At 40.0% G+C, this 19,661-nt stretch overlaps 1 protein-coding gene across 8 annotated transcripts in view; it reads left to right on the top strand.

Annotated features, from left to right (window-relative positions):
* PATJ (PATJ crumbs cell polarity complex component) overlaps positions 1 to 19,661 on the top strand; it is a 337,132-nt gene that overhangs the window by 254,459 nt on the left and 63,012 nt on the right. For 6 of the 8 annotated variants that reach the window (XM_045547880.1, XM_045547879.1, XM_045547881.1 and 3 more), the window contains exons 32-34: positions 8,796 to 8,870; positions 13,900 to 14,017; positions 17,605 to 17,738. In XM_045547880.1, the coding sequence (XP_045403836.1) occupies positions 8,796 to 8,870; positions 13,900 to 14,017; positions 17,605 to 17,738 (327 nt within the window). The remainder of the gene's footprint in view (positions 1 to 8,795; positions 8,871 to 13,899; positions 14,018 to 17,604; positions 17,739 to 19,661) is intronic. The other 2 variants (XM_045547882.1, XM_045547878.1) reach the window with 1 other exon arrangement.

Genomic DNA, 19,661 nt, shown 5'->3' with positions numbered 1-19,661 from the left:
CTTGTTACACCATCTGGGACTTCAGAAGAAGCGTCATCCCAGGGCTTGGCCAGCAGCCCATGATAACCCTGCTAGAAATGCCCCGAACAGATGTGCCCAGTGTTCTTTTCCAATTCTGCAAAACTGTATGACCACAGGGCAGTCTGTGGGTTGAGTGACACTTGTCATTACATACCTGGTTCATGTACCTCAATAAAACATTTTAGATTTTTCAAAATTTTTCAAAATGTTTTGATTTTTCAAACTGTCAGTGGTATTTGTCTTTACTGTTGTCTTTATTATGGAATCTAATTTCTGACCCTTAAGGCAAGAATGGAAAAATGAGAGTATCCCAGTCAGCTTGAGGCAGCATTCACCCTATAGTTTCTCTGTGGATATTTTAGAATTTACAGGGTAGCAATGCCAGGGGAAGCATGAGTAGTTTCTGGAATTTACTTATCAGTAACTGAAATGAGCTATGACATGGAAATTCACACTGCAGCTGACAGTGCATTTTAGCATTTCAGAGTTCCCATCAGCAAGAATACCAACATTTTAGGAGCTCTTTTTACTCCCTACTAGATACACTTGAGCCATATAAAATTTCCAAACATCCTTATTGAAAAGTCAGTGGCATGTGTTATAAATGATACTACATCTCCAAATGGACAGGGAGTCCTTGCTTTTCCAGATGAAAAAGACTGTCATATAAATTATGGGCTCTGAAGTCTGAACAGACTTAGATCCTACCTCTGCTAACTGGGGAAAGTGACTTATCCTATCTGCCTACGTTTCTTCGTCCAAAAATTGAGAGGGTGATGCTCACCTCTTTGTTATGGGAATCATGTATGATTTTATATGTGAAACTCTTAGCACTTGGCACGCAGTTTAAGGGCTCAGTAAATGGTAGCAGATTTTACCTATATGAAATCTAGGTGTGCCAGAACTCTCATTATTCAGTACACATTTTCTTAGAACCTGTGATGTGTCAAGCTCTAGGAATATAAAGGCAAATAAGCCCTCTTTCATGTCCAGGAGCATGCTGCATTTGATCTAATGCAGAGATCACAAGCGGGTTGTCAGGAGTCAGATCCAGCCCACGACTGTGTTTCATTTAGCCTACACAGTATTCTTAAGATGTTTGAGCTAAGTTTTATGAATCAGGAGATTTTCCATAAAAATCCTGGTTTCCATTTTCTACTGAAAATGGGCCAGTATCCCAAGCTGTCCTTCAACTGTATACTTCCAGTTTATTTCAGCCCCTGCCTTTCCACCATTCTCTCACCCCAGCCTGCGTCCCTCCCCCCACCCATAGGTACCCACGTCTGCACTCCTCGTCCCATACTGGAGACAAAGTGGTGGGCGGGCGGCCCCAGGAGCAGGCAGTGAAAGCCACCAAGTAGGCAGGGGCTGGATGGTGGAGGGCCCTCTGAACCAGGACAGAGGACTTCATACCAAGGGAAGCCTTTGGAGTGGTTTTTCACAGGAGATTATAAAGATGAGATTAGCCTTTTGAGAAGATCCTTCTGGGTGCCTTGAGAAGAATCATTTAGAAAATGTCAAAGCTGAAGTCAGGGAGGGAGTTAAAAAGCTGTTAGAGTAACAGATAAAGTTGATAGTGACCTAAATTGGGGATCTGGCAAGGAGGACAGAGAAATAGGGACAGATTTTCAACATATACAAGAGTTAGAATTGATAGACTCAATGGCTGTGTGGATGCCAAGTTGAAGGAGGAGGAGGCAAGAATGGTTCTCAGATACCTCACAGTGGCTGACGGGCTGGTTGGCTGACGCTAGGTACTGAGAAAAGAAGCCAGAAGAAGAGCAAATTTGTGGGGAAAGAGGTACATTCACGCTTGTCTGTTTTTAGATGTCTCTGTGATACAGAAAGCGTACAAGTCACTGTAGTAGGCACTTTAAAACATGATTTCCTTTATCCTGACAGAAACAGTAGTAACAGTAACAATACCCTCCGCCATTTATTGAGCATTTATTTGTTAGGAACTGAGCAGAACATATTGTCCCCACCTTTATCGTCCCCCTGATGAAAACATTATTATCAGCTCCATCCTTCAGATGAAGGACCTGAATATTCCAGAGCTTAATTCACTTGCCCAAAGACTTAGAGCCTGTAAGTCCCATGAGAAGGATTTGAACCCTTATGTCTCACTGACTTCCTGTATATGGAAGACAATATGAGCTATAATGCTTTTCAGAGAGATAGATGGTATTAACCCATCAAGAAGCTGAAGTTTAGAGAAGTCAATTTTTCAAAGAACATGTAACCTATAAGTAGAAAAACCAGGATACGAACCACTGTCAAACTCCAAAGTCTAAGTTCTCTCCTTTACCCAGATGATACTAAAAAGTTATTAGACCCAGATGATCTGTGGGAAATGTGAAAAATAATAACCATATAGAGAGTTCTTCATAAAACTAAATTTGTGCAATTTAAAGGACTGTAATTTAGACCGTGTGTCCTACCTAAATTTTTAGTGTTAAAATGGTTCTTCCTACATGACATTTTGGTAATAATATATGGTAGTAGTTAGCCTAGGAGTAGTAGTTGATAGGTTGAACCCTCTGAAATCCCTGATACTTAATCATTTCTTGACTTATAAAGTGGCAAATTCATATGCTGCAACTTAATATTTCTTTGGTCTTAATTACTTGGCCAAAAAAAAAAAAAAAAGAGGTAGAATAGAAAGTGTTTTTGAAAATGTCCTGGTCTGTGAAAAATCTGCTTTGCTTCATGTTGTGTCCCTATAATCAAGAGTACTTTTCAAATGAAAGCAGGCAAGAGAGAATAATTAGTAAAAGCTGCCTGTGGCTTTAAACCTGCATAAGTGGGAAGTTGATATTGTCACTAATTTTAAAAAAATAGTAGAAAAAACAGATTTGTAGGAGAAGATAATGAGTTCAGTTTAGAATTTTGACTTTTAAGAGAATAATATGCTGTGTGATCTCTGATGCAGGTTCAGCTTATCAACTTTTACTACCGTGCTTGATTAAAAAGTATTCATAAGTGTTTTTAAAGTGCTGGCATCCAAATTTGGAAAAATAGTTTATAATGTGTTTCTGTTGGTTACGAGCTTCTTGTTAGGTCTTACTCCAGGCTGGAATTCCCAGGCGTAATATCCGGCTTGTTTTTAAAACAAGGTCCTAAGCCGTATGCTTAAAATCCATTTTTACCCCCAATTTGCACTCCATCAAGAACTGCTGGATTTCTGGTTTGCTATTGAGAGCAGATGTCACTGTGAGGATCTTATTTTCTGTTCCAGATCCAATATGAAAAAGCATCTATAGCAGGAGGCTAGGAATTCCCTGTAAGGAGCAGGAGAGTGTGTCTGAGTCAGCACTGGCTTCTCCTGATGACAATATGCAAATTGCCAATGGCAGAGTTCAAGTGCATTCAAATATGTGGCATTTTTCACAGCTCATTGTTTTTTATATCTTCTATTTCTGAAAACCACTTGAGATTTGTGTACATGATACGTTTCCCTTTCCTGGGCATAAAAAAGACAGTAGATTTACAGTGAAGTCTACTTCCTTCATGAAAGTCACAAGAGAAAAGCTTTTGGCTTTTTCTTCCATTCTCTTCCCCCTCTGCATAGTAAATGGAGGTGCTGTGGAGACATGAGGTTAACAGGGAAAGTAACCTCATGAACTCAAAGGTAACAGAAATATAAGTGCAACATATTTTTAACACAGATCCACATCTTTGATGTCTGCCAGTATATATTCACTCCCAACCACTGTAACTGGTCCACTGTGGAGACTTGTTATTCAACTTGAAATTTAATTTGGCCAGAAGGAATCGCTTTCTTATCAGGTTTTTCCTCAGTTTTCTTATCAGGTTTTTCCTCAATTGAGAAAGTAATCTTACAACCATAATTATTAGCACTTAGGGCCCAGGGAAGTGAAACAATGTGGCGGCTCAGAGCCCAGAACTCAGACTTTCTTACTTGGTGGAGTGGCCTCTCTGCAGAATCCCACCACTTCTCTGAAACAAGTGCTATTTCGGCATATTTTCTGGGTCTGTGAAGTTTCCAGTTTTCTGGGGAAACCTTATTCGCTCACGTAATTTTAAGAGCTTATAATCTAAAACCTGTGTTGATTATGTTACCTTTCAAAAGGAGTTATAAATCAACTATCTCTTTCACAAATTATGCAAGTTTATATTGAATGCCTGGTATGTCCCAGGTACTGTGCACATAGAGCAGTGAACAAAGACACAGTCTCTCCTGGGAACTGCTGAGAATAACAGGCTTCCATAGTATTTACTATGCTTTCTGATAGGCATTATTCTAAGTGTATTAATTCGTATTTTATAGGAGATCAATCCTTTTACTATTCCCATATTATAGATAGAAAACTGAGGCACAGAGACACTTAGGTAGTAAGTGTCACGGTCAGGATTTGAAGCCAACTTGAGACACGTGATTCCTAATGAGTTGTATTGAAGGGCAAGTTAAGGTGCTGTGGGAACTTTGGCTAATATGATTTCACCTAATCCAGGTGGTTAAATGAGTAGGAATTAGGCAGGGACTGGTCCAGGCAAAGGAACTACAGACAGGCAGGGTTGACACTTAGCCTCAGGGACAGTTGGAACTAGAGGCCCGATGCTTGCAGGGATGTCTCTGCTTATCTGTTTGCTTCTCCGGCGTGCTGCAGCTATGGCTGCCAAGAGCTCCCAAGCCTCTCTGCCGGAAAGCAGCTGACTCTCTTCCCTTGGCTCCACTGTGGGAATCCATGGGATGTTATTGTTTGGTGCAAGTGTCCACCCTTGGACCAATTACAGTGGCCAGAGAGATGGGGCCCAGCTTGGGGACAGAATTCAACCAGACTTGGGGACTGTAGTCTAGACATCTCACCCGTCTGTTACATAGGATATTGTCAGTGTTGCCTTTTATATGCACCCCTGGGAAGCTCCTTCTCTTGATCAGAGTAACTTTCCTGGCCCACAAAGCTTCCTTTCAGGAGCTCACAGTACCGTGCTGAGGATTACAACATAATAATGTAGACAGAATGTGTCGTATCAGGCTACTCTCTGTTGCTCTGAAAGGTAGCCACTGCCCTGTCTATGGGGTAGCCTCCTTTTTTTTTTCTTACTTCAATAAACTTGCTTTTGCCTTAAAAAAAAAAAAGAATGTGTCGTATCAGTTTATTTCATGAAATGAGATGATCTTTCCACAATGCTTCCTCAGTCTTCTTATTTGGGGGTCCACTGTGCAAAGTCAACACCTTACAATGTCCTAAAACCTCAGCTTTTAAAGTACTAAGAGCTCCTTTGATGCAATAGTTGGGTGCTTAGCAAATTTTAAATACTATTTAAACACAAGACACAAGCAAAGAGATCCAAGGTCACTGCAGTGGCTAGCGCCATGGAGTTTTTTTTTTTTCCAGGTTCATAATAAGCAGGGATGGCTTGATCTGACCTAATGTTGAATCTAAAAATGGAATCACTGTGTCAAGGCTAAGAATCTTGCATGTGTTGTTGGGAGTAGGTAAAGTGCTTTCCCTTTCTCTTGTGGTTTACTCCTTGGTTAAGAGCAAGGGCTCTGGAGCAAGATGAGTCTGGGTTAAAGTTCTGGCTTGCAAATAATTTAGCCTCTCTGTGCCTCAGTTACCTCAACTCTACATGAGGATAATAGTATCTAATGCATAGGTCTGTGGTGTACGTCAGCAAATGTGTAATGTGCCTGGCTAAGTACAGGCACACGGTCAGGATCAGGAAGCTTTAGATATCATAATTATCACCATCATGTGCCAGCCCCATCCCTTGGCCCAGAGGTTTAAGAGTAATTAGTCTAAGAAATGGGACAGTGTGTTGGACCAGATGCTTTTCACAAATCCGATTTCCTCATCTCATCCTGCTACATTTTTGAGGACAAGATAATAGAAAAGGAAGGAAACTAACACTTCAGGCATTTGCTGCCCGCCACACACCTTCACACATGTACCGTGCAGTTGTAATTCATCATTGCTGTAATCATTTCTTTACTGTCTGTCTCAGCAGATGTGTAAATGTGCCAAGTGCAAGGGCCCCTCTGTCAGTCTTTTTCACTGCTGCCACGTAGTAGATGCTCAGGAAGCACGGGTCGGATTCAACTTTGCTCACAACCCCTTATTCAGGTAGCTGTGACTGCATTCTCACTGTCATCAAAAATGAAGGTTTCCAGGCACTACTGCTGCTGCTAAGTAGGGGAACCAGTCTGAACCCAGATTTTCTGACTGCTCTTCCAGTGCCATTTCTTTCTATTAACAAGTGCAATGATAAGGAAAAATTAAACCAAATTAGTAGTTCCTCTATGTGATATGCAAATTGGATTTTTAAATCTGTAGAGAGGGAAATCAGCTCCTGTGTCCCACTGCTGGTTAATTGGGATTTAAAACAAGGTCAAATTGCAGATCTGCAGTATAATTTTCAAATAGAGGCACTCACTTTTGCTCCTCAGGCCATTTGATTCACAGTGGAAGGAATAACACTGATGGTTTCTGTTTAGAAGGCAGTTTAGAATTTTTATTCTAAAATTCCCGTGAGCCTTATTGACTTTCTATGTCTTTTTTCTCTCTTTTCAACTGTGATCCTTTAAAGTGGAGGCCACAGAGTCACTTTCTTTGCGCGTCCTTCCTTTTGTGGCTGACTCTGAAATCCACCCAGGTGCATTTAAGGCTTAAGTTTCCAAACTTTGATTCATTCAGCACTAAACCTTTATAAAGCCCATATTCTATTCTGTCGTGTGTTGGAAAAAGAAGTAAGACAAGGTTGATCATATTAACGGGAGACAGGTGCATAAAAGGATACAATATAATGTTGCAAAAGCAGTGATAAAATGAATTGATTCATGCTGTGGAAGGGGCACCACCAGGGTCTCAGGGAAGAATTATGAGATGAGGTAACTTTTGCGTTCATTTTATATTATATAATCTGTTTAGGAGCGAAGTTTAAAAGAGGGGAGCAGTTCTAGGATCTTTCCTCCCAGGGAGGAAAATAAAATCTAAATGAGCAAGATAGGTCTGGCCCTAAAAAATAAGTTAGAAAGTGGGCAGCTAAGGGTGGTCACAGTCACCCAGGGGACCTAGGCTTCAGTCTCGGGATATTATGTGCTGAAGTTAAATCTCTCAGGTTAGAAACCAATAGGAAGTTGATGACGACACAGGATGAAAGTGTAACCTAATCTAATAATAATGAACAGCTGGACATAACCTGATCACTGTCTAATGTATTGTTACAAATCTGATGGGAGCCTGTTGAAGAAAGGGGATGTGAACATACCCAGAAAAGAAACGCTGGGTGGGAAATGTCAGATAGTGATTCTAACATTCCCCAAAGGAGAAAGCGTCCTGCCCAGGTCATTGTTCTACTGACCCAGCCCTGTAGTACAGTTAAACATGGAGCTGTCATAGCCCAGTTCCATTTACTATCATCATTGACATCTTTATTAAATATTATTTGTCAGGTACAATGCTAAATGCACTCACATATTGCTTCATTTAATCCTTTCGATATTTCTAAGAAAAATATTTTTTTTTTCCATTCATAGATGGGGAAATTAAGGCTTGAAGAGGTCAAATAACCTGCTCAGGGCCAGGCGCGGTGGCTCACGCCTGTAATCCTAGCACTCTGGGAGGCCGAGGCGGGTGGATCGCTCAAGGTCAGGAGTTCAAGACCAGCAAGAGCGAGACCCCATCTCTACTAAAAATAGAAATAAATTATCTGGCCAACTAAAATATATATAGAAAAAAAAAAATTAGCCGGGCATGGTGGCGCGTGCCTGTAGTCCCAGCTACTCGGGAGGCTGAGGCAGTAGGATCGCTTAAGCCCAGGAGTTTGAGGTTGCTGTGAGCTAGGCTGATGCCACACACTCTAGCCCAGGCAACAAAGCGAGACTCTGTCTCAAAAAAAAAAAAAAAAAAACTTGCTCAGGTTTGCAGAACTGTCAAGCTGAGGAGCTAGGATCACAAACTCCTAACGTTCTGTTATACAAGTCATGCCTCTTTTCTCATTTCCAGATCAGTTTACCTACCTGCCGTCTGCGTACTAAACCTCACCACCTGGGTGTCTCTCAGACATTTACCAAGGGGCAGAGTAAACCCATCCTTTCTTCTATCCAAAGTAGTCTCTCCTCTATCTTCTCTGCCTTGTCCAAGCCCAACTGCAGGAATTCATGCTTTGAAGTCAACCATCTGATGATAATTTCCCCTGTAAATTTGCCTATTACAAAAACAAAAAATAGGATATACTAGGCGGCAGAAATAAACATTCTGGTCAATTTATTGGTGTCATTATTTATTCCAGTTATTAAATTGCCCTTTAGCCATGTGTCACAGGTTTTCCACATGTTTTACTTCTGTCCTAAGTCTGGACTCTGCACTTCCCCATGGGAGGAGTGATAAACTGAGGACTAACTTACCCTTGTATCCCACAGTATTTTCTGTAGATGTGATTTTTGCCTCTAATTGAATACCTAAAGGAGAAGAAATTCAAATATCAGAATTTGGGCCCTGAAAGGATATTTATATAGGGGTACTGGTGTGACAGAGGAAAATACTCTGGCTGAAATGACCTTCAAAGGATATCTGATGGGTCTAAAGGCTGACAGATTTAAAAGGGCTGAAAAAGCAATTAGCAATGACAAGTCTATGTTCATTGCTGTGAGTTAGTCCAGCGGGTGAATGGAGTTTTTATGCCTGGTGTTTTGGTCATTTTGTAGTAGACCGAAGCCCAGTTAAATGGTGTTAACTGCTGAAGTTGGAAAGCGTACTTGAGCCCTGCAATGCTGCTGACTGGTTGAATCTTTTTTTTAATTTCAGGAAGACATGTCCCAGGTGATTGGTCAAGGTATAGTGGCAGATCAGGAAAAGGCACTGGAGTACCCACCTGACAATGTACGTAACTTGTACTTTCAGTTTTGCTCTATTGGGGTAGTGTGCATTATAAACTGGGCTCCAGAAGACAAGGAGGTGGTTGCAATGAGATCAGATCCTTTATTACTTGACAGGAGATTATGGTGTGTCTGCAACTGGAAGTCAAACCACAATTGTATCACTGATTATGTGCAAGGTGTATGGAAATAGCCTGTGTTCATCTCTTTGTACCAGTGTCCTAACCAGGTGTTTAAAAGGCATCCCTGAGAATACCCTTGCGCTTAAATTTGAAAGCATCATGTCTTATACAATGTCATAAATAAAATTTCAAATGAGAGAATTTCTATAAAAACAACTTTAGTGTTCCTTACATTTTGAATTTCACTTCTCTTTAAAAACTATAAACATTTATCTGTCAAAATTATGTAGTTTTGTTGCTGTTGAGCTTTTTCCTTGCCTTTTTTTTAAGTTCTGATTTTTATTTCTGTGTACTAGTTTATACCTTTGTGCTACTAAAATTTACATCATTGCTGGCCGGGTGCGGTGGCTCATGCCTGTAATCCTAGACCTTTGGGAGGCTGAGGCAGGTGGATCGCTCGAGGTCAGGAGTTCGAGACCAGGCTGAGCGAGACCCCGTCTCTACTAAAAATAGAAATAAATTATCTGGACAACTAAAAATATATATAGAAAAAATTAGCCAGGCATGGTGGCTCATGCCTGTAGTCCCAGCTACTCGGGAGGCTGAGGCAGTAGGATTGCTTAAGCCCAGGAGTGTGAGGTTGCTGTGAGCTAGGCTGACGCCATGGCACTCACTCTAGCCCAGGCAACACAGCGAGACTCTGTCTCAAAAAAAAAAAAAAAAATTTACGTCATTGCTATATTAACTATTTTTATGTTTAAGGAACTATAGATTACTAGAGCTTATAAGAAATATGTGATATTTCAAACATTGCCAAAGAAAATACCTTTGAAAATTCTTTAAAACTATATGATAAAAAACTAAATAAAAACAAAGTTGTAGAAAGAACCTTAAAAATAACCAAATTCAGTTCAACTGAAAACCTGTAAGCGATTAATTTTTAAGACCAGATTTTGCTTTACGTAATGTATTTGCAAATACTATTAATGTGTTAATACTTTATACACTACCACCTATCTCAAGGCACATACAAACACTTCTAAAATTTCATAACCGTAGAATTTTAGAGCTGGGACACATCCTAAACATTATCTGGCCTTCTTTTCCTTACTTCAGAATGAGCACTTAAATATCTAAATCATTCTCTTTGGGGAAAGTGATTATAAACCTTTTCTGTGGCTGCCAAAGAGAAACGGACTAGAGATCAGTGGGCAGCATTTGCAGTGAGGCTGCGTTAGCTCTTTATAAAGAACTTCCCAACCCTTTGTTTGAGCTGTTCCAAAATGGGGTGAACTTCTTCATGGAAATGGAATTTTTCATCCCTGAAAGTTTTCAATCGGAAGCTGACTGGTCATTAATATGTTTTAAAAGGACAAGTATTGCCTGTAATCCTAGCACTCTGGGAGGCCGAGGCAGGAGGATCGTTTGAGCTCAGGAGTTCGAGACCAGCCTGAGCAAGAGCGAGACTCTGTCTCTACTAAAAAAAAAAAAAAGAAAGAAAGAAAGAAATTAGCTGGACAACTAAAAATATATAGAAAAAATTAGCCGGGCATAGTGGCTCATGCCTGTAGTCCCAGCTACTCAGGAGGCTGAGGCAGAAGGATTACTTGAGCCCAGGAGTTTGAGTTTGCTGTGAGTTAGGCTGACACCACAGCACTCACTCTAGCCTGGGCAACAGAGTGAGACTCTGTCTCAAAATAAATAAATAAATAAAATAAAATAAATAAATAAAAGGACAAGTATTAATAGGAATTATTAATTGAGTCTAAATTGTTCCTGGCACAGGGATAGGTTTATTTAAACCTTGCAAGGTGTGGATGTATTGCCACCAATTTACAGATGAGGAGGTCAAATGATTTGTCTGTGGTTACACAATTAATTAGTGGTAACAAACTTAGCAATTCTTGTCTTTATTTGAGTTTTTGTTTTCCTGTCACAAGGACCTGATGAACTATATGCCCTTTCCCTAGAAAAACACTGATAAGAATAATTTCTATACCCCACAAAGGTTTTATAGCTCCTAGAAGTCGCTCTGTGGATCTTTTAGAAGCCCTGGGTTAAGAATCCATGATTTAAACTTTAAGCAATAAGATTTAATTTAAAAATTTAAAAAAAAAAAAAACCTTGCCTGGGCTCCACAGCCCTAGTTGCCAATTTATTTGGTCTGGGTAGGGGTTCCAGCATCCATAATTTTTAAAAGCTCCCTTGGTGTTCCTATTATGAAACTGGTTTAGTTAGGTTGAATGACCTATAAAGTTTATCCCAACTCTTGTAATCTAACAGAGTAACATATCACAGCAACTAAGTATGAGCTTTCGTACTTAGCAGTTTGGTTTTGTGCCAGTGAATGAGTCACGGGAGCACATGTTCATCCGTCACCACATCTACCAAGAGGTCTGCCTACACATATGTAGGTTTGGATGGTTCATTTGGTTTCTGTGGGCTGTTTCCTTTTGTTTTTGTTTTTTGTTTTTTGAGTTGTTTTTTTTTTTTATTTGTTTGTTTGTTTTTTGAGACAGAGTCTCCCTCTGTTGCCCAGGCTAAAATGCCGTGGTGTCAGCCTAGCTCACTGCAACCTCAAACTCATGGGTTCAAGCAATCCTCCTGCCTCAGCCTCCCGAGTAGCTGGACTACAGGTGCACACAACCACGCCCAGCTAATTTATTTATTTTTTTTCTATTTTTAGTAGAGACAGGGTCTCACTCTTGCTCAGGCTGGTCTCGAACTCCTGACCTCAAGCTCTCCTCCCGCCTCAGCCTCCCAGAGTGCTAGATTACAGGCATGAGCCACCACACCCAGCCTGTTTCCTTATTTTTAAATTGAATTCCATTCCACCAGTATCTGTTGGTCACCTATGATGCACCAGATACTACATGGAACTGGGATATAGAGATAATCAACAACTATTCTCTAATATTATAAAAATCCTAATCTAGTGACTGGTCTCTCTTGTGCCTTCCTGTTTTAAAATTCACATGATTTTTCACAAAAGAACTCTGTAGCTTGCATTCATCTTTGTTGGGAATCCATGTACTCTTCTTAAGATGTTACAAAATGAAAGTTGGATGTAAGCACTGTATGAGTTAAGGTAGAGGCTCAATTGCTGCCAGAAGTTTCTCTTTTACATAAGAGTCTGGGTGTGAGCAGTTTGGGGATAACATGGTATCTCCACAGTGTCCTGGGCCCAAGCATCTCTTATCTGATGAGTATACTATTCTTATTTGATCACTCTACCATCCTCAAATCATGACATCCATTTTTTATTAAAATGGCTGCTCCAGTTTTTGCCAACACATCTGCGTTCCGGCCAGGAAGTATTTTTCTTTACTAAAAATAGAAAAGTTAGCCAGGTATGGTGGCACTTGCTTGTAGTCCCAGCTACTGAGGAGGCTGAGGCAGGAAGATTCCTTGAGCCCAGGAGTTTGAGGTTGCAGTGAGCTACAATGATACCACTGCACTCTACCCAGGGTGACAGAGTGAGACTCTTGTCTCAAACAAACAAAAAATAATGTGTGTGTGTGTGTGTGTAATTGAATAAGTCTTTTAAATTAAGTATACAGTCAGTATTAAATGATGGTGGTAGAAAACCTGCAGGGAAAAAAATGAACATCCATAGAATCATTGCCCAGCAGCTGTTTAATAAACACTTTAAACGTGTAGCACTCTTGAACTACTGACTTTCGGTCCTGCGTCGTCCTCTGATTAGCTGTGTAATTTCAGTTATGTCACTTGACATTTGTGTCTTCATTTATCTTCAAAAGAGAGTAATATGGTCTAACTCGCAGGGTTGTTCACATGATTGAATGAATTTATGGATATAAAAGTGTTTTGCACACTGGAAAGCACAGTGCAAATGTATAGTGGGTGGTATTATTTTAGTTGTTACACACTATACAATGCCCTGTATTGAAGCCCAGCCTTCCACTGACAGCATCTTGAGGTGTTATGGTTCTGGAGCAGTTACCTTGGTCCTATTTTCAGACTCCAGGGACAGCCTGGTGCTTCACTGTGCCTCCACCAAAGTCTTCCAGCTGGGGATGGGTTCCCTGGCTGACTACAGATCCAGAAGGCAGGTCAGGTTACTACCTATATTTCTTAACTGCCTGTTAAACAAGCATGGAGTCCTTTTAGTTTTTCTTAGTTTTTTAATACTAATATTCATCAACAGTATTGTCAGCAAAAATCCAGAATAACAAGTTAATCTTCCAAAGCCCACACAGCAAAGCTCCCTGTACCTTCATTGAATTGCAAGTTCATTTCCTACCCTGAGTTTCCCATGTCTTCAATCTTGTTCTTCTTTATCTGTTCATTCATCCGTTCATTCATTTAGTGAGTCTCTACTATGTTCCAGGCACTGGGTATCAAAGTACAATTCCTTTGTGCAAATTAAATGCAATTGATAGACCTGGCATTTAGTAGGCTTTCAGTAGATGCTGGTTTTCTCTTTCTGTTCCTCATGTTGCTTAATTTACCTATCTAATGCATCTTTGACTGTTGTGAGTGTGTCCAGAACAGGTGGACCACGTGTACTCAGAACATCTGCAGCATAGACTAGTTTTCGATGGGCACAGCACAGATAAGTGAACTTCAGAATGAGTAGAAACTGCCAAAGTTTTTGTTCTGCTACCCCCAGCTTCTTATGCAGATCGCAGGGATAGAGTATCTTCAGCATTTATCCTTCCTCTCTTCCTTGATCCATCCTTCACCGGCGCATTTTAGATGTAAAGTTAAATAGGGAAGCATGGGGAATGAGGTAAAAGTCATCCTAGCTTCCTCGTGCTGCCTCTCCCACCCTGTATTCTCAAAAAATTATCAGAGTGCACCCTTCTTTTGGCAACAATACACCAATATTAAAGTCTCCTGTTACCATTCTCCTCCTTGACATTTACCTAATTTTCTTCGCTTTTGTAGGCTGTCAGCCAGATGAAACAGCAAAAATATTCGACAAAAGTCTCTTTCGGGTCACAGGAGATACCGTTAGCACCACCTCCATCGTACCAGTCAACAGATGCAGACTGCACAGGCTACGGTATGAGTCTTTCCCTGAGCAGAACGGGCTCGTGAAACCTTAGAGAAGGAAAGGATCGTGATGTCCTAAAAAGAGAGCTGGGCCAAGAGTCAGAAGCCTGACTACATCTCTACTTTCATAGCTTTGGGGCTTGGACAGGTCACTTCACTTCCTACACTGTTATCTTCCTCTCGATCATTGGCATTGCCTGCTGATTATTGAATGTGAAAGTACTAGAACAGAAAAGGCCCTGAGTAAATGCCATTGGAATCTGAGGCTTACAGATTATTCTTCTCTAATCTCTCCAAAAGATTATATTTAGGTCATGAGTAATATCTCATAAACAGTCATATTGAACCCAATTTTTAGCCCTCCATATGCTGATATAAGCTATTTGAAGACTGTTAATTTTCAGTGTTTAAAGAAATTGGTATTCATGTTCTCTCATTAAATTCCTGGCTTGAATTATGCTGACAGGGGGTTGAAAATAGAACTTCAAAATGAATGATGGGCGTTTCTACTTTGCTTTTATGCAATATGAATCAGTAAAAAATTGACCCTTTAAAACACCATGCTCACCAATGGCAAAGCATAACCCTGCGTTAATGTAGCAGTCCAGAAACCTGTGTGGTATTTGTCTCATATATTTTTTTCATAAATATTAACTCATAAAAAGTTTAACAAGCAGGTATTATTTTAAAGCACTGAACTTATACAAAAACACTTGATGAACATGGTCAGTAAACTATGGACCACGAGTCAGTTCTGGCCCACTGGCTGTTTTTGTGTAGTCTATGGGCTAAAAATGGTTTTCACATTTTTAAAGGTTGAAAAAGAATCAAAAGACTATTTCATAGAAAGTATATGAAATTCAAATTTGTGTCCATAAATAAAGTTTTATTAAGACATTCATTTGTTTACCTACTGTCTATGGCTTCTTTTACACTATAATGATAGAGTTAAGTACTAATAGTTGCACCAGAGACTGACCCATAATCCCCAAAATACGTATATGGGGCCTTTTACCAAGAAAGTTTGCTGACCATGGATGTAGACCAATGGAGCTTTGGTACTATGTATCACATATTTATACCTAGATAACAGAAATTCATCATCCTATAATTTAATCTGTGGAAATCTTATTCATTTACTCATCCACTTACTGAGCATTATTTGAGAGTTTGGTATGAGGCAGGCTCTGGGCTGGATTCTGTGAGAGAAATACGTACAAAGACTGACTCAAGACTGGCTAGGGTGAGTCCAAGTGGCGGAGGAAAGAAATGCCATCTCCGGTATCTCTTGCTATGTGTTTTCTCTCCTCACTCAGGAGACTACACTAGTCATTTTGAAAGCATCCATGAAATTGTGCCACTATTGTACATTTTTAATGTAAATTAATAAGAAATATACTATGGAACACATATGCTGCAAAAAGATCTAGAGACAAATTAGGTTTACAATTTAATATTGTACTTCTAATATGGCACTTTTTATTGTTACTGAGGTTATGTCACTAAATTTCTTGCTCTTAACCAGGAGGCCATTAGATTAATAAATTCCACATGGACAGGAACAGCAACTATATGCCTGTAACGTGCCAGACCCTGGGCTGGGCACCTCACACACACACTGCTCAGTTAATTCTTCCAGCAGCCTATTAGAAAGTGGTTACGGGCATTTTTCTGATGATAAGTGATCCCCAGTTTCATCTATTAATTTCCTGCTTGGGAATTCAAATCCACCTCTGAGCTACTCCAAAACCTGGGCTCTTTTGTCACAAAGACCATGATTATTGCTTAGAGCAAAACCCCGCACGGGCTTACCTTTGAATCTTTTTGTTCCTTACCAGAGATTGGCAAACTTTTTCTCTAAGAACCAGATAGTAACTATTTCAGGCTTGTGAGCCACACAGTCTGTCACAGTTACTCAGCCTTGCCACTGTATCGTGCCAGCAGCCAGAGAGCTGTGCACTAGGTGTAAATCAATCAGTGAGTCTACGTTCCGATACAGTTTTACTTACGGACACTGAAATTTCGGTTTCCTATCATTTTCACGTCTTGAAATATTATTATTCTTTTGATTTTTTTTTTTTCAACCTTTTGAAAATGTAAAACCATTGTTGGCCCTCAATCCCTGCTTTTACGTAGGTTTAAAGAACATTGTGGATTTTATCGTGGCTTCTGTGCATTAGCTATAGCTGACCAGCAGATGGGGCCCTTGATCATCAGCCCTTTCCTGAATGAAAATCAATCAGTACTCATGATGATCAAACTTAGTTATCGGTGGGAGGCCGAGGCGGGTGGATCGCTCGAGGTCAGGAGTTCGAGACCAGCCTGAGCAAGAGCGAGACCCCGTCTCTACTAAAAATAGAAAGAAATTATCTGGCCAACTAAAATATATATATAGAAAAAATTAGCCGGGCATGGTGGTACATGCCTATAGGCCCAGCTACTCGGGAGGCTGAGGCAGGAGGATCGCATAAGCCCAGGAGTTTGAGGTTGCTGTGAGCTAGGCTGACGCCACGGCACTCACTCTAGCCCGGGCAACAGAGCTAGGCTCTGTCTCAAAAAAAAGAGCAAGGCTCTGTCTCAAAAAAAAAAAAATTAAAAACAAACAAACTTAGTTATTGGAACATTCTCTGGAGACTGTTATTTGTATGAGTATCTTGAAATTATTTAATGTTTTGAATGGCTTAATGTTTTTAAAGGGTTAGGTTCAGTTTTTTGGAAAATGCACACATATAGAATTATGCTGCATAAAAATGTGTCATTAAACATCTTTTGTTAGCCTATAAACATTTTTTTCTAGCCAGGTGTGGTCACCCACACCTGTGATCCCAGCACTTTGGGAGGCCAAGGCGAGACGATCGCTTGATGCCAGGAATTTGAGACCAGCCTGAGCAACATAGCAAGACTCTGTGTCTACAAAAAATTTTTTAAAAGATTTTTTTCTCTCAGTTTTTTGGAAAAACTCAGTCTAAAACAATTATTTAAGAAACAAACCTTTATAAAACAGCAATAACTCTGATAAACCTTTTCCCTTATGGGCCCAGCAAATAATTTTTGAGTGTTGTGTTTTTTTTACTATATATATAATATATTTGGGGATCAATTTTAGGTAATTGCTATTTTCAAGTATATCACACTTTATTGATTAAATCCTTTATGCATCTAATTCATCTCATATTCTCTAACTAAAAGCATTTAAGCACTGTTTCTTAATATTCTGTAAGTCAAAATCTTCTGTCATACCAGCCTTTATTCTCATTATACCATAGGCCTTTATGTACCCAATCATTTAATCATCTTAGGTTTTTCCATACAGGTTTTCATGATGTACTTTAAGATTTGAAAATTTCCAAGTATAACAAAAATTAATGGGTTGAGGGGCGGAGGACTTACTGTTTTAATCTCCAAAGGGCTGTAGGAATGTCATGTTTCATCCCTGAGTGAATGGGCAGCAATGACCCAACTTCTTCCTTCATGGTGCTTTGCAGGAAAAGGGTGAAATGATAAACACACACAAGCCCCCACTGCCCCAGTCAGGGAGGGTGCAAGCTGAGCTGCGTCTCCTACTCACCTGTCATTCTGTGTTCAATGCTTTTCCAGGTGGTTTCCAGGCTCCTCTGTCCGTGGACCCTGCGACATGTCCCATTGTTCCTGGCCAGGAAATGATTATAGAAATATCCAAGGGACGTTCAGGGCTTGGTCTCAGCATTGTGGGAGGAAAAGACACACCCTTGGTAAGTTTCTAGACATGAAATATACCCACTGTCACAGAATTAGTTGTTGAGCCTCGTGATAGCCCTGTGTCACTTCTTGGCTTTTTCATAGTAAAGGGAAAAACATAATTACAAATAGATGTGCACCTATATTCTAACTAGCTTTCAAGTTTTCCTCAGTGTTTAATTTTCACCAGGATTTTCTCCATCTAGGATATTGAATATTTTTATAAATGCTTATTAGACCAACAACATCATAGCAGCATTTAGAAGTATTAAAACAGGATTTAAGATGATGCCTGGCACTTAGTGACTGTTCTATAAGTGGGAGCTCTTGTTATTATTCTCATCATCATTTTTATTTAATGGAATGCTAGATAAAAAACATACATCGATTATCAAATATATAGCAATTATTCCAGCCCAACAATTTAGGGATTATTTTATTCTAATCATGTTCATGTCCTCATAATTTTTTTTAAGTCAGTCTATAATGTTAGTTTTTCCTGGGATGATTGATTTTTGATTATTCAGTACCTTTTGTTTGTCATTAATCAATAGTGCCATTAAAATGTAAAATTTTTCCTGGGTTTTGATTTACTGAAACTGTGATTAACCAATGCATATATATTTGAATAGGTAATACCTGTATATTATACAAAGTTACATTGACACAAAAGGGAAAAAAGTGAAAAATCTCCCTCCTACCCTTTTGTCCTAGCCCTGCCCTCCACCACTGTCCCCCAAAACACCAGGGCCTCTCCCCGAAGGCAATCACTCTTACTAATGTTTTTAAATGAATATTTTGGTATTTCTTTTGCCCATTTTGTTGAGTAAGGAATAAATTGTACATGCCAAATTTATAGATAAAACAAATATGTCATCCATAAAAGTATTTTTTTTTTTCATTTTTGGTAGGATTATAATGTTTTTGTGTTAGTACTGCTGGGGGGTGGGGAGATCCTATTCTACTTTTCTGCAATAAATATTAGTCCCCTAAAGCACTAGGAAACTCAAGAATGGAAACCTGGGTCATAATGCCTTTTACATGTCTGCTGGTCATGATGCTTCTCTCTCCTTCAATTCAGCCCAACCTGGAGAGTCCTGCTACTTAGCTCGATCCTACTAGTGAACCACCTCACTTGAACCTGAGTGTGCTCAGAGGCTGGTGTTTATTTACTAAAGGATTTTATCTCCTTTGCCTTGATTAAAGTATTGTTAAACTTTTCTGTGGAGTTCAGGATAATTTATGTCTTGAATTCTCCCTGTGCCTGTGCAGGCAGAAGCTACGGTGTGTAGCTTCCTGCACACACTGTGATGTTTTTATCAGCTTGGATGGAGCTGGGAACACCTGGAGTTAACCAGGCTCGACACCCAGGTTTAGCTCCCAGCCCCTTTTTATGGGTCTTTGCCTTCTTAAGGCCCCAGACTTTTTTACATTTCTTGTTGTTTGGCTTGGAATACCCTCTGTTCAGCTTTTGTCATTGAGGAAAGAGGCAGACTCTTCTTAGAGATTTCCCTTCAAGTAATTTGGCCTAGGCTGTGTTTTTAATTGTTTTTTTTGGGGGGGGGCAGGAGGTTGGGTTTTATTTTGTTTTTTGAGACAGGATTTCGCTCTGTCTCCCAGGCTAGAGTACAGTGGCGTCATCATAGCTCACTGCAGCCTCCAACTCCTGGGCTTAAGCCATCCTCCTGCCTCAGCCTCCCAAGTAGCTGGGACTACAGGTGTGCACCACCATGCCTGACTAGTTTTTTTATTTTTTTGTAGAGGTGGGATCAGGCTGGTCTGGAATTCCTGGGCTCAAGCAATCTTCCTGCCTCAGCCTCCCAAAGTGTTAGGATTACAGGTGTGAGCCATCATACCCGACCTTTGTTTTTAATAATGCCTTCCAATTAAAGGTTATCCGGCCTTTTAGCAGTTCAAAGAAACACTTTGGCCAGACT

Source organism: Lemur catta, chromosome 3 (assembly GCF_020740605.2).
Source record: "Lemur catta isolate mLemCat1 chromosome 3, mLemCat1.pri, whole genome shotgun sequence".
NCBI classification, from domain to species: Eukaryota; Metazoa; Chordata; class Mammalia; order Primates; family Lemuridae; genus Lemur; species Lemur catta.
This window is presented reverse-complemented; position numbering and strand designations above follow the sequence as displayed.